This window comes from Arachis hypogaea, chromosome 12 (assembly GCF_003086295.3).
Source record: "Arachis hypogaea cultivar Tifrunner chromosome 12, arahy.Tifrunner.gnm2.J5K5, whole genome shotgun sequence".
Lineage (NCBI taxonomy): Eukaryota > Viridiplantae > Streptophyta > Magnoliopsida > Fabales > Fabaceae > Arachis > Arachis hypogaea.
The window spans coordinates 119500813-119514433 of NC_092047.1; the positions used below are offsets into that span (position 1 = coordinate 119500813).

Consider the following 13621-nt stretch of genomic DNA (forward strand, 5'->3'; position numbering starts at 1 on the left):
TGATGCAAATGTGTAACCATTCATCGAATTAGCAGAGTTTTTTAGGTCCTGATTTTATAAGATGAGATAGTCACCTTCAACAATAAAAGAGAAAAATAAAAAAATAAAAAAGGAAAAACAATCTTATAATTAAGAAAAGAATCAACAAAGACTAATATTTATAAGAATGTCCTTTGATGAATCCACTGAGACTGGATTCTCAAAATTATCTTAAATAAAATATTTAAATTTATAAAGATACTTTTATTTATTGTATTATCAAGCCAATTATGTTACATTGAAATTTTTTCAATTTCTTTGCAAAATAGATGCCTCTATCAAATTTATTTTGTTCTTATCTTAACATAATGGATGTAGGCTAAGCACAGAATCATTGATTATTATTTTCGGCCAATACTATTTTAATTATACAAAAATTAATATTTTCCCAAATCTGTGTCCATAAATTATTAAAGTAAAAGCAAAATTAATTATATTTAATAGTGATGGTTTAAGCAACCGCCACGTATAATTTATTTCCTTTTCGTTTCAAAACAAAACACTATTTTGGTGTTACCAAAGATCTAAGATTTGATTCAAAGATCTAACCAGCTATTTGCTTATTTGGCCACATGATGTCTTAATCAAATAATTCCGACCGTATATTCATACATAGGGTACCTTAATCTCCATCTTCAATGACAAAAAAGGGAAAAACATTGGTCCCAAAATTCATTTAATTTGGTGATAGATTCCAAAAAATGCAACAATCATGCAGGGACCATACATTTAGTATTATATATATTTATTTAAATTTAAAATATTAATGGTATTATTTTATTCTTCACTTTTGGATCAAGACCATAATAATCATGGAGCCTCTTTCAAGTTTATAGTAGCCAAGTTCCACAAATCTTCTTCACATATTCAATACCACTAGAAAATGAGAGAGATGAGAACAGAAAAATTTGAGATTAAAGTATTTAGATTTGGTCTATTCATTTGTATATATGCACATAAAAAAAAATTGTGCACATAATAAAGACAATTAAATCAATAGTCTACTACATCAAATTCTTACAAATACAATCATTTGATTAAATAACATTAATTTTTTTTTAAATCTTTTACACTCTAAGTAAATAACAATAAAATTACTAAATTTTAATTGTTAGTTATTCACCATTTCCTAAATTATTTAGTCCATTTTGAACACTTAATTATTTAAAGATCTAAATCATTTATGGCCAACCAGTTTTTAAGAGAATTAATACCTGAACATTGTGGGGTCACCAATACCTTGATTTTTTTTTTGTGACTTTCCAATACCTTGATTGTTGAATCACAATCATAATTAAAAGAAAAATAAACAGAAATATTATAATATAAATATAATATTGGGGAGGAATTGAATGATTCCCCCAACAAAATAAGACAAATTAATGAAATGACAAAGTACATAATAAGATATGTATGTGTTAGCCAGGAACTAACACAAACCATAGACTCCCTGTTTTTTTCCACACAAGAGACTAAGGCAAAAATAGCCTTTGTTATTTAAGGGAGACACAGATTTTCATTCATTCCTGTTGGTCAACTAGGTATTGACCAACATTTGGAAATAATATTTTTGTGCTAATCTTAATGCAAAACCTATCTTTTCACACACACTAATTGACTCTCAATACTTTTTCCAAATTGTTTGGTGCTACTAATTTCACACACTTAAAATCTTAATCACTGACTTGTACAAAATCCTAAGAATCCCATAAACTCATGGTTGTTTATCATTTTAATGCTCTGTTCAGTGCCAACAACACCTGAAAAAGTAAAAAAAAATGTTTAACAATGTAATTATGTAGGGGTTAAAAAGTCATATGAATCAGAAACTGAGTTTGGTTTGGTTTATTACCCATGGTGACAGCACTAGCAAAAATAACACCAGAGAGGATGAATACAATGAGTGAAGCCCTTCCAAGACATTTAACCAATCTTCTTACAAAGAATTGTCCCCAGAATCCAGCCAAAACTGACACTGTAGTGAGGTATAAGGCTGCCAAAAAAATACAATAACATTTTGATTTATATGCACAGTAAAAAAATGATTTATATGTATTGTTATTGTCTGTATAGAACTTTTTTATATTAACCAATTGTCATGTTCTTTTGTTCAGATAAATATTGTAAAAGAAGTTTTATACGAAGGTTTATAAATTAAACTTGAACTTTTATACATAAAACTACAATTAACTTAGAGGGTTGCTGAAAAAATTACCAAAAGGAATAGGGAATCTCTTGAGAAGGTAGAATTCAACAACAGACAAAGATGATGAAAACATCATCACAAATGTTGCTGTCGCACTTGCAACCTGCAATGCCAATGACATAAAAATATTTAGAAGTTAATTTTATTGATTTTTAGTCCTAAATCAAGATTTTTAGGCACTCAAATCAGCTCATAAATTATAAAGTCAACTTTACTTTACACTCTTTACAAATAAGTTAAAACGAATTAAGTCCCAACTTAATCTCTAAAATTGACTGCGTATACTAAAATAATTTTTTAAATTCCAATTGCACCAATTTTATTCATGAAATTGAAAAAATTACAACGCATTAACAGTTGGGATCTCAAAGACTATTTTAAAGTTTAACTCCATAATACATATTCTTTACCTAGTCAACACATTTTTTCAAAGTAGCATATATACTTAACCTAGTCAACAAAACCTTGAAAATGTACATACTACATACTTTAATTACCTGAGGGATAACACCAATCTCCAAGAGAAGAGGGCCTAAAACAAATCCACCACCTGAACCAAGTAACCCTCCAACAGTTCCACCAATGATTCCACACAATGCACAAAATGCAAGGTTCATAGGTGTCCATGCTATTGAGGCCTCACATATGTAATCTAAGCACCCTGTTGTGATTCTTTTCTTGTGATCCTTGTACAACTTCACTGTTTCATACCCAAACACCACAAATGCAATTGGAAACTGAAAACACAAAAAAAGAAAACATAGTTTCATGTCAATTATTAGTCAAACCACACACTACTAAGTGTAGTAAAATAATAATTTGAGGTTATATTTGTTAATTGAACTTTATCCAACCTGTAAACCAAAAAGGACCCAGTACAAAACACTGCAAGCCTTTGTATTATTCTGCAACCACCGCCACCAAACATGTTAAAATAAATAATATTAAAAAAATAACATCAAAAAAATTTGGACAGAATAAGATAGAGAGAAAGAGACTTGCTTTGATGATTTGAATCAGCAAGAAACCAAGCCACACTACCATCAACACCAGCATCCTTTTCCATCTAAGGTTGAGACACATTATTTCCTGAAATATGTTTTTTTTTTTTTTTGAAGTGTAGTGTAATAAAGGTTAATTTGTTCCTCTCATAGACAATAAAACAATAATTGTGATAATATATAACCACGTTTTTCATGCGTTTTCATTTAAATAATCATCTAATAATAAAAAAATAAATAAAATTACATACTAGAGCTGACTTCTCTTCTCTGGGGATCAATGGTTCATATTTTGTATCAATTAAAACTGCAAAAGTCATGAATACAATTAGAACTCAAAACACAATTTATAAATAAACAAATTATCACTATAGTATATTAGCATATGAATATAATACAAGTTGATGCTCTACACAAAAAACTGTTCATGACTTCATGTTATCATGCCAATCATTGAACCCAAATTATATTTCACCGTCTCCTATTCATTACTTTACAAAGATAAAACAATTAATAAAAATGTATAAGATTATTGAAACCTACGTTCTCCACGTGAATTAACTATAGTTGCTTCTTGCTTGGCCTTTTCCTGCACATAACAAAGCAGAAAACAAAAAGGGGTCAAACAAAATAAAATTATAAAGAAAACTAGAAAAATCTGATAAGTTAAATTTTCCAAATAGTGTCATCATGATCTAAAATCATGAAAAAAAAATATTTTTTTACCTTGAGAAGAGTCTCTTCCTTCCACATCTCAATTCCTTTGAAGAAGGACCTTGAAGATGTGCCAATGAAGAGAATGATGATGAGGACAGTGATGAGCCAATAGGGGAAGACAACACTGAGAGAAACACCAATAGTGATTCCAAGCAAGAGCATAGGTTGGAACAGAAGTGCAAGATCATAGTCTAATATTGGAACCTCCTTTGTTGGATGTGGCACTCTCAGATTGTACCATACAGATGATGCTGATGCCCCCATTATCATACCTACGATCAAAAAACCATATATTATTGTTTTCACTTATTCTCAAACAGAAAACGAAAACACAAACCAAATAGCAGTAACTTCACAAACAACTATGCTATGTATCAATGATTAATGAACAATAAACCACTCAGAAAGACCAAAAGAAGAAAAGGGGTCATAATTTTATTTGTCAAAATCACAAGTAGATAGCCTCCAAAAACAATCCTATTTGAGTCAAGAATATTCATCATGGTAGGACTAACTATTCAGGGTGGGAATTTTTTCCATACATGCGCTAAAAGAATTTGAATCAATTTTGTTTGTGAAAGTCTAAGTAAAAAAATGAATTATTATTATTGGAATATAAGAAATTTTGTTACATTTAGATAGAGCAGCAGCAGATTTTGTATCAAAGCCAACAAGGAGAGTAAGCATGGGAACAAAAATGCCACCACCACCAACCCCACCAACAGTTCCAAAAGCAGACCCAAGAAAACCAATCACTGTGGCCAACACAACCCTCCAATTCAGCTCCAATTCCTGCAACAACCAACCATTGCTCTTGTTACATTCACACACAAAAAAAGAAGCAAAACTCATTCAAAAAGTTCTCATGGGAATATGATCAAACACCTACAGGCCAAACTTTCTGAACTCCAGATTCATAAAGGGTATTGGTAGCAAGGTATGGTTTGCTTTCATGATTATGATGATGAGCATGGTTTATGAGCAACACAGCAGATAAAACAGCAACAGAGGAAGCAGAGACAAGATATGCAATGAAACCTCCAGTGTTTGACATTGATATGATTCTGAGAAAACAAAAAGAATGTGTTATTATAATGTAAGTAACTTTGGAAGAAGATACAAAGCAGAGAATGAAGAGAGGCAGAGAGGGAAGAAGTGCCTATAAAATGAAGAGAGAGAGAGAGAGAGAAGGTTGGTGAAGTGTAACTGCTGCTGCTACCTCTAATCAGTGAAATACGTGCACTGCTTCAATTGGTTGGTACTTCTAGAGTATCCCTATTGTGTTTCTTTCTACTTTCTACCATTCAAAATAGAAGAGAAAAAACCCTAAACTCCTCATAATTTTTTCGAAAAATAATGGATTCTTTGACAAAAAAAATATTCAATTTGGTTTTTAATTTTTGAGCTTTACTTTTATGAGACTGATTAGTTGAGGGATGTTTAAATTCAAATCGATCTAAATTAAATCACTCATATAATCCAATCCAAATCAAAAATCGATTAAACCCGCACTAATTTGAATTTGATTGGATTCTACTTTTTGCAAACCGCTGGATCGGATCGGATTTTGGATCTATTTTTCATAACCGATCCAATCCAATTCAAACCGCACAATGTGATATAATATTATTATTTTATTATTATATTTACAATTATACTTATAGCATGTTCAATTTATTATACATTTTTATATTATTCAAGTATTATTATTATTTAATAAATATTTTATGTTCAAAATATTATTTATTTAATTATTTTAACTAACTTATAATTTTATTTCTATTGTTATGTTATTGTTGTCTTTTTAAAATATTGTTGAGACTTGTTATATCATTGTTGATTATTTAAAATTTGATGTTGAGACATGTTATATATATTTAATTTTTTTAATTTATAAAACCGCAAATCCAATCCAATCCAAACCGCTTGAAATTGGATCGGATCGGATCGAATTTTTTTTAAAGATCATCCAATCCAAACCGCACCATAAGTAAAATTAGTGTTAGAATCGGATGAATTTTTACTCAAAATCGATCCAAACCGCACCGCGAATACCCATGGATTAGTCTCTGTGCTAAAAAAATCAATGTTATTTTTTATTGACACAGGGACTAATTAATCCAAAAAAAAGATATCATAAATTGGGTTGGGTATTTTTTTTTTTATCAAAAGTCTTATAGTCTTTTCGAAATAACTATCAGAAACTGGATGGATATTCATTCAAAATAAAATAAAATAAAAATAACATTAATTTAATTATCTATATAAAATATAACATATATTTTAAAAATAAATTAAATTATACTTATATTTATATATAAATATATAATAATTAATTTGATTGTAAAATTTTAAAATATTAAAAAATTTATTTATGAATTAAATCAAATATAAAATTATATTTTTTGAGTATAAAATTAATTTTTATAAATTATTATAGATAAAAGATTATTTTGACATTAGTATTTTTTGTATTTTTAAATTAAAAAACTTAAATATATAATTAATTAATTACAACTGTGTTTTTATTTAAGTATCAAAATATCTAATATACTAATAGTAATTTTTTATATAAATTTAATTAATCTGACCTGGAAGTCCATAAAAATGTAAGAGCCTATGAGGATTTTTTTTTCATTTACAAATTTTAAATTCAAGACTTTTAGAATGGATTTTTTATATAAATTAATTAAATCTTTTATTTACATATATATGTAATTTAAATGGTATTTACAAATTTAAATTTTATTATTTATCTATTTATAATATAGTTAAGATATCAACATATTTTTTTAATCCATCTTATGTTAGTTTTTTTTTTTTAAGGATTTATATGAATACTCTAGAAATTGAAAATAGATTGTATATTTGTACATTTTTTTTATTTGATTATTTTCTACCATAACAATAAATGTAAAAGTGAAAAATCAATTACTATTTTGCATATATAAAGTAATTGTAGTAGTGAGACAATGAGCGTAAAAATTAATAACTCTTGTGTGTGTGTCAGTGTGTGTATATATATATTTGGTAATAATATATCAAATTAGATATTAGCATTAAAGAGTTTTATATCCAAAATGGAGAAACCAAATTCTTTCCATAATCCATAAAATATATAACGTATTGCCAGATTTTTCTTGACAAATGATGAACATGTACGATGATGAGTAAAATATCGTTTTTTTATATATTTAGGGTAAATTTTAAAATTTTTTTAATATTTAAATTATTTTATTTAAATTTTTAATATTTTAAAATTATTTTAATATTATTCTGTTATTTGTGATCTATTTCTTGTTTTAAATATTTTTATTATAAATTTTATTATTTTTATCTTATATAATTTAATTTATTATAGTTTTTTACATGTTAAATCTTCTTAATATTTAAATTATATTCTATACATATTTAATTTTATTTTTAGTTTCGAAAATTGAACGATAAAATAACAAATTTAAAAGTTATTGTGCACCTTTTATTTATTTATTTTTTGTTTATCTTCCTTTCTATAGGAATCATGAACAATTATATACAATAATACTTATGCATAAATTATGTTCTATATTCTTTTAATAATTTTTTCGTACTTTTTACTAAAATGATGAATTATGATTATTGTTGTACTCATATAAGATGTAATATAGTATTCGAAAAAAATAAAAAATTATTGAAATTTATCAATGTAATTTATAACTTTTACATTGATATATTAATTGAATAACAAATTGTTATTAATAAGTGTCTATAACAAAAATTATTTTAGCATATGTGGTACAAATTAATTGAAAAAAATATATTATTTTATTTTACTTTAACCTTTTAAAATAATCTCAATATTATTTTGTTGCTAGTAATTTATTTACATAATTGACAATAAAAATATTAAAATAATTTTAAAATAATAAAAATTTAAATAAAACCATTTAAATACCAGATATAATTTTAAAACTTACCTAAAATGTCAAAAAAAAAATCCTAAAGTTTACTCTATATAGAACTTCCCTATTTATTACCTCATGTGTAACGATTTGATTTGATTTGATTATGCAATGATAGATGCACTGTTGTCAATGTATTATTTCCTAATAATTTTATGTTAATCTTTTTTAACTTTACTTAATATTCGTTCCACCAAACTAATATATAATAGTAATAAAAATAATGGTAATTTTAAAGCGTATATCTTTTAATTTATTTCTATTCTAATTGAGTATTAAAAATATTGTTATGATTTCGTTTGCACCTAATTGATTAAGCTCCGTAATTTGACTCTTCATTATATTATATTATTAATATCAGTTATGCCTTTTACTGTTTTTCCTTTTTAAATGAAGAAGGAATATTCTTCCGACTCTTTATAATTATTTCGAAAAAATAAGGAAGTTTCTAAAAAAAAATATCTAATTTGGTGTCTAATCTTTTTTTTGGACTTATTAATCTTTATATAAAAAAAAACATTAATTTATTTTAATACAAAAATTAATCAATTTTATAAAAATAAAATTTAAAAACTAAGTTAAATATTTTTTTATTAAATATCTTATTATCTTTTAAGATGAGAGAACATAAGATGAGAAGACCCCACATCCAACTCAAAACCTTAAGGTGTCAAGTTAATGAGTCTCTCATCTTATAAACTCTTCACTCTTCCATGCTTTCTTTAATGTGGAACTAACTTCAACACTTCTCACACTTGCAACATTAACAAATTTGTCTCTTCCTTTTGCATCATTCATTTATTATCTTGTGGACACAACAAAATAGGAAGAAAGGTGGGTATAAGGTATGGTATAAATTAGGAGAATGATAATTAATGCCACTCTTCAAATTCGATAACATGTCTCAATTATTAAAATAATATCATAAAATAGAATATTTCATTACTACTTGATTCTATAGTTAGGAGTTATTTGGTTTAGGAGGTCAAAGCCTAAATGGAATTGTTTTCTTGCTCCATCCACAAAAATATTTGAAAAGAGACGGTAAGGACAAACTCTCTCACTCATGTTCAGGTAAGGTTAAAGATAAGATCAGAGACATTATTAATATACACAATAACAATATCCATATTTATCTGTATGAAATGTATTATTATAAAATATATTCAACTAACTTGTATCTTAAGAATGTATATAAAAATTACAAAACAAAAAAAAAATGTTAAAATTTTTTATTAACAATAATCTTATAATGTATTAAATAATTGGTGTGAAAGATTATTATAAACTAGGAATATATGTAGGAGTTGCTTCGCCTATAGTAACAGGCGTCGCTTGAATTCGAATACGATCATATTAGATATAATCAAAATTTTAATTTGTACTAAAATTATTGAATTAGATTAGATTTAATATTTTTTATTTTTAAATTTAAATTTGATTCGATCTTATCGAATATATTCGTAAAATATAAAAATATTTTTAAAATTTTCTTTATTAAAAAGATATTAATAAAAATTTATTTTTTATTTTTTTAAATATATTTATTTTTAAAATAATATTAAACATATTTTTCTTAAATAATAAATTTAAAATAATACAACATATATAATAATTATTAGTTAAAATCTTTATAATATACAAATCTTTATAATCTTTATCTTTATCTTTATCTTTATAATATACAAATGGGGAGCTTATTTGCTGACGTGGCGCTCATACGTTGAGTCTGGGAGTTCATTTGCCGACGTGTCGTCACTAGAAATTTTAAGATTTATATTTATAAATCATAAATTATTATTTGTTTAAGTTGTTATTTTCAAATTTTAAGTTTAGGTTGTTTTATTTAGGTTGTTATTTTTTAAATTTTAATTTATTTTATTTAAGTTGTTTTTTTTAAATTTTAGACTATTGTACTTAGGTTATTATTTTTTACATTTTAAATTATTTTACTTAAATTGTTCTTTTTTATATTTTAACACTATTTTTTAAAAATCTGTTAATTCTTTTTAGTATTATTTTTTAAAATTTTGTTGATTCTTTTTAAATTGCAGCTACATAAATTCTTTTAAAGAAATTTAGAGTTTTAAAAAAATTTACGTTAGTTATACTTCGGTTGTTACATACTAATATTACTATAACGATTTACATTAGTTTATATTTTTTAAATTATTATTTGTTTAGGTTGTTATTTTTAAATTTTAAATTTGGGTTGTTTTACTTAGTTTGTTATTTTTTAAATTTTAAATTAAAGTCAACCAAATTTAAAAAAAAAAATTTAGTTATGATACAAGTATAAAAGTATAAGTTATGAGAGATGTAAAGCACCACAATTTAAAATACATTAATCCCTTTCTTTATATATATCCAAAATCTCTCTACTTATTCCAATAGCTGGTATTCACAAAATTGCTGACATCAATCCTACAATCGACAATTTGTGTGTACGTATACGAGTGATATGATTATGGACACTATCAATTTACGAAAATTTTCTATTGCCATACTCAATTGAGATGATTTGGTTCGATAAAAACGTGAGTTTTCTACTAATATTTTTTATTTTATTTTAAATTTATATTATTTATATTTTAAATTTGTTTGTTTATCCCCATCTAATTGTTCTTTGATTTTTGTTTATCAATTCTAGAGAAAAAAATACACGTCTTGGTACGATTACACTTACTTAGTTGGTAAGTTTATTGTTTTAGAAAAAGTATAATTTATTTATAAATTTATTTATTTTATTGATAATTTCGGCTGTGTTTTGATTTTTAACAAATTTATTGATAACAATTTTTTTTTTATTTTGAATCATTTCAGATGTTGTTGGATATCTTGATGGAATTGAGAATGAGAGAATTCTTGAAAAGAATGGCAAATCTATCAAGTACACTATTATTGAATTAGAGATTAATAATGGATAATCATATATTTATTTTTATAAATCTAAAATTTTTGATATTTTCATCTTTTTACATTATTATTTAACTTATTTTGTTATGAATATTTTTATTAATATTATTAATAGGTAACAAACGTTTTTATTAAGGGAAACATTTTTGAAAAAAATGCAACATTTTCTCCTCTTTGATTATTAGTAGTATCTAATTTATAAATAATAATTAATAACTAATTATAATTTTAGGATGTTGACTATATTGGTGGTTTGCTTCCAACTTTAAAAGCTTTGTCAATCATTGAAGGAGAAAAAGTAGAAGATGTTAAGGTATTTATTCAAAAAATGAATTTTTTGTTTGTTTATTTTTTCAAAGTTAGATCTTTATTTTATTAAAAAATATTATTGAGATAAAATCAAAGGTGAGAAGGAAGTCTTTAATTTAACGTAGTATTTTGTACAGAATTTGTTGCTTGAATTTTCCAATGAAGTTGTGGACAGTGATGAATTCGAAGTATTGATAAATGCTATTACACTAACCAAGCGACTATCTTTGGAGTCGGAAGATTCGAAGGTGCAAGGAGATATCTCAACTTGCAAGAAGATCAAACTTGAGAATTTGGATGCACATGTTTTAGAATCCCTTTTAGAGTATATCTAATAGAATAATGCTAAGTTTGTTTTTGGTGGAGACATTGTCTTTTTTTGAGTTGTTATTTTTTTTTTTGGTTCTTTTGGATTTTTATGTTTGGAATTTAGAATTTTTTAAATATAAATTGAAGTTATTTGTTTATTATTTATGGTTTTATTTTTAATTTGATTTACACCGTTGATATTCTGTTAATTTCTAATTTAGTATTTAATGTCATAAAGTTATAAATTTTTCATATGGATTATTGTTGATACAATTAAGTTAGTTATTAATTTTTAATGTGTACTTATTTTAAAAAGAAAATCTAATTATAATTTTTAATTAAAGTATTATATTTAAAATTTTAAATTTAAATTCGAATAAACTTTTTTTTTTAATTTTTAAGTAAACAATTAGGTTTGAGAATATTTTTTAAAATTTTATATAATTTATAAGTTACTATGCTAATTACAAGAGATTATATTAAAGTAAATAGAATTATCAATCTTATTAAAATGTGAGGTTATTTATATTATTTAAAAAAATTAATTTGACATTTTAGGAAATTTTAATTCTATTTCTAATATTGTTTCGACAAAATTGAATTAATTTAGGAAATTTTATTTAAAAATTTAAAATTTGTACTAGCTAATTAAAAAACTCTATTTAAAAATTTAAAATTTGAAATTCTAAATCTAATTCCTAATTAAGTGACTTCTTAACCATTTCGATTTTTAAATTTAAATTTTTTTACTTGCCACATTTATAAATTTTCTCTTTACTCAATTTACATTATTATCTTTTAAATTGTTTCTGCACAATAGAAGTACTTTCATTTTTTCTCTCTTTTTAAATATTTTTTCTACATTTACGTAATTTATAAGGTTATTAATTTTTAGATTGTATTTAATTTTATTTATTTTTATCGACAAATAATAGGATTAATACTATTTATGACGAAACTAATAAAATCATTCTTAAATTAACAAATTCATATATTCTTGATGAACAACGAACATTTAATTAAAAAATTTTATTTAAAAATTTAAAATTTGCACTAGCTAATTAGCAAACTCTGTTTAAAAATTTGAAATTTGAAATTCTAATACTAATTCCTAATTAAGTGACTTCTTAACCGTTTCGATTTTTAAATTTAATTTTTTCATTTGTCATGTTTATAAATTTTCTCTTTATTCCATTTACATTGTTTCTATACAACAATAGAGGTACTTTCATATTTTTTTTCTCTTTTTAATTATAAGCTATTCATTTTCAATTTCATTATTTAAAGAAATGAAAAAAAAATTTAACTATTAGTTGAATTTATTAACTGTGAAATTAATCTTTTTATTATTTGTTAAAAACTTTTTACTAGAATTTTGATATTAGAACTCATTTGTTTAATAAAATAAAATATTTTGTGATTAAAATATATTTATAACTAAAATTTTTGATAAAAAATATTTAAAAAAGTAATTTGGAGTATTACGACAATTCTCTCGATAAAATGCTTAACAGATTTTTTAAATAAATAAAATAAATCAAATATTTTCTTATTTTAAAAAATATATTTTTTTATATTATATTACACATTTCATAAGTGTATCTTTATTTTTATACCAATAGTAATACAAATAGGGAGCTTTTCTTATGCTGACGTGGTGCTCATACATTGAGTTTAGAAATTTATTTGCTTAAATGTCGACACTAAAAACTTTTAAACTCTTATTTATAAATTATAACATATTTTATTTACTTAGGTTGTTACCTTTTGAATTTTTAAATACACTTTCTTAAGTTGTTGGATATTTAATTTTTAATATTGTTGAACTAATAATTTGCTTTGGTATCATCACTAAAATTTTTAAAAATATTATTTATAAATTATAATTTATCATTTGTTTAAATTGTTACTTTTTAAATTTAAAATAATCTTTCCTCTAGACTGAATACAAATGGGGAGACTTTTTGCTGACGTGACGCTCATATGTTGGGTTTCGAGATTATTTTCTTAAATATCGTTATTAGAAATTTTTGTAATTTTATTTATAAATTAATAGATTATTTGGTTAGATTGCTAGATAATAATAAGGATTTAGTTTTTGAGTTTATTAGCAAAGTAGTTAGATATTTAAATCTTAATATTATTAAACTAATTTTTTTTAAAAATAAATTATTTGGTTAGAT

General features: G+C 24.1%; 1 protein-coding gene across 2 annotated transcripts; it reads right to left on the reverse strand.

Moving 5' to 3' along the window:
• Positions 1-1333: 1333 nt before the first annotated feature.
• LOC112728890 (sulfite exporter TauE/SafE family protein 4-like) lies at positions 1334-5476 on the reverse strand. Of its 2 annotated transcripts, none has more exons than XM_025779227.3 (12): positions 5183-5476; positions 4853-5027; positions 4596-4755; positions 3973-4235; positions 3790-3835; positions 3498-3553; positions 3248-3334; positions 3100-3150; positions 2743-2982; positions 2255-2348; positions 1892-2032; positions 1334-1799 (listed from the first exon to the last, which is right to left on the reverse strand). In XM_025779227.3, exons 2-12 carry the CDS (start codon positions 5015-5017, stop codon positions 1717-1719), a joined length of 1386 nt encoding a protein of 461 aa, XP_025635012.1. In that variant the 5' UTR covers positions 5018-5027; positions 5183-5476; the 3' UTR covers positions 1334-1716. The 2 variants fall into 2 exon arrangements, with proteins under 2 accessions (XP_025635012.1, XP_025635011.1); XM_025779226.3 differs by having other exon boundaries at positions 5123-5351.
• Positions 5477-13621: the final 8145 nt, after the last annotated feature.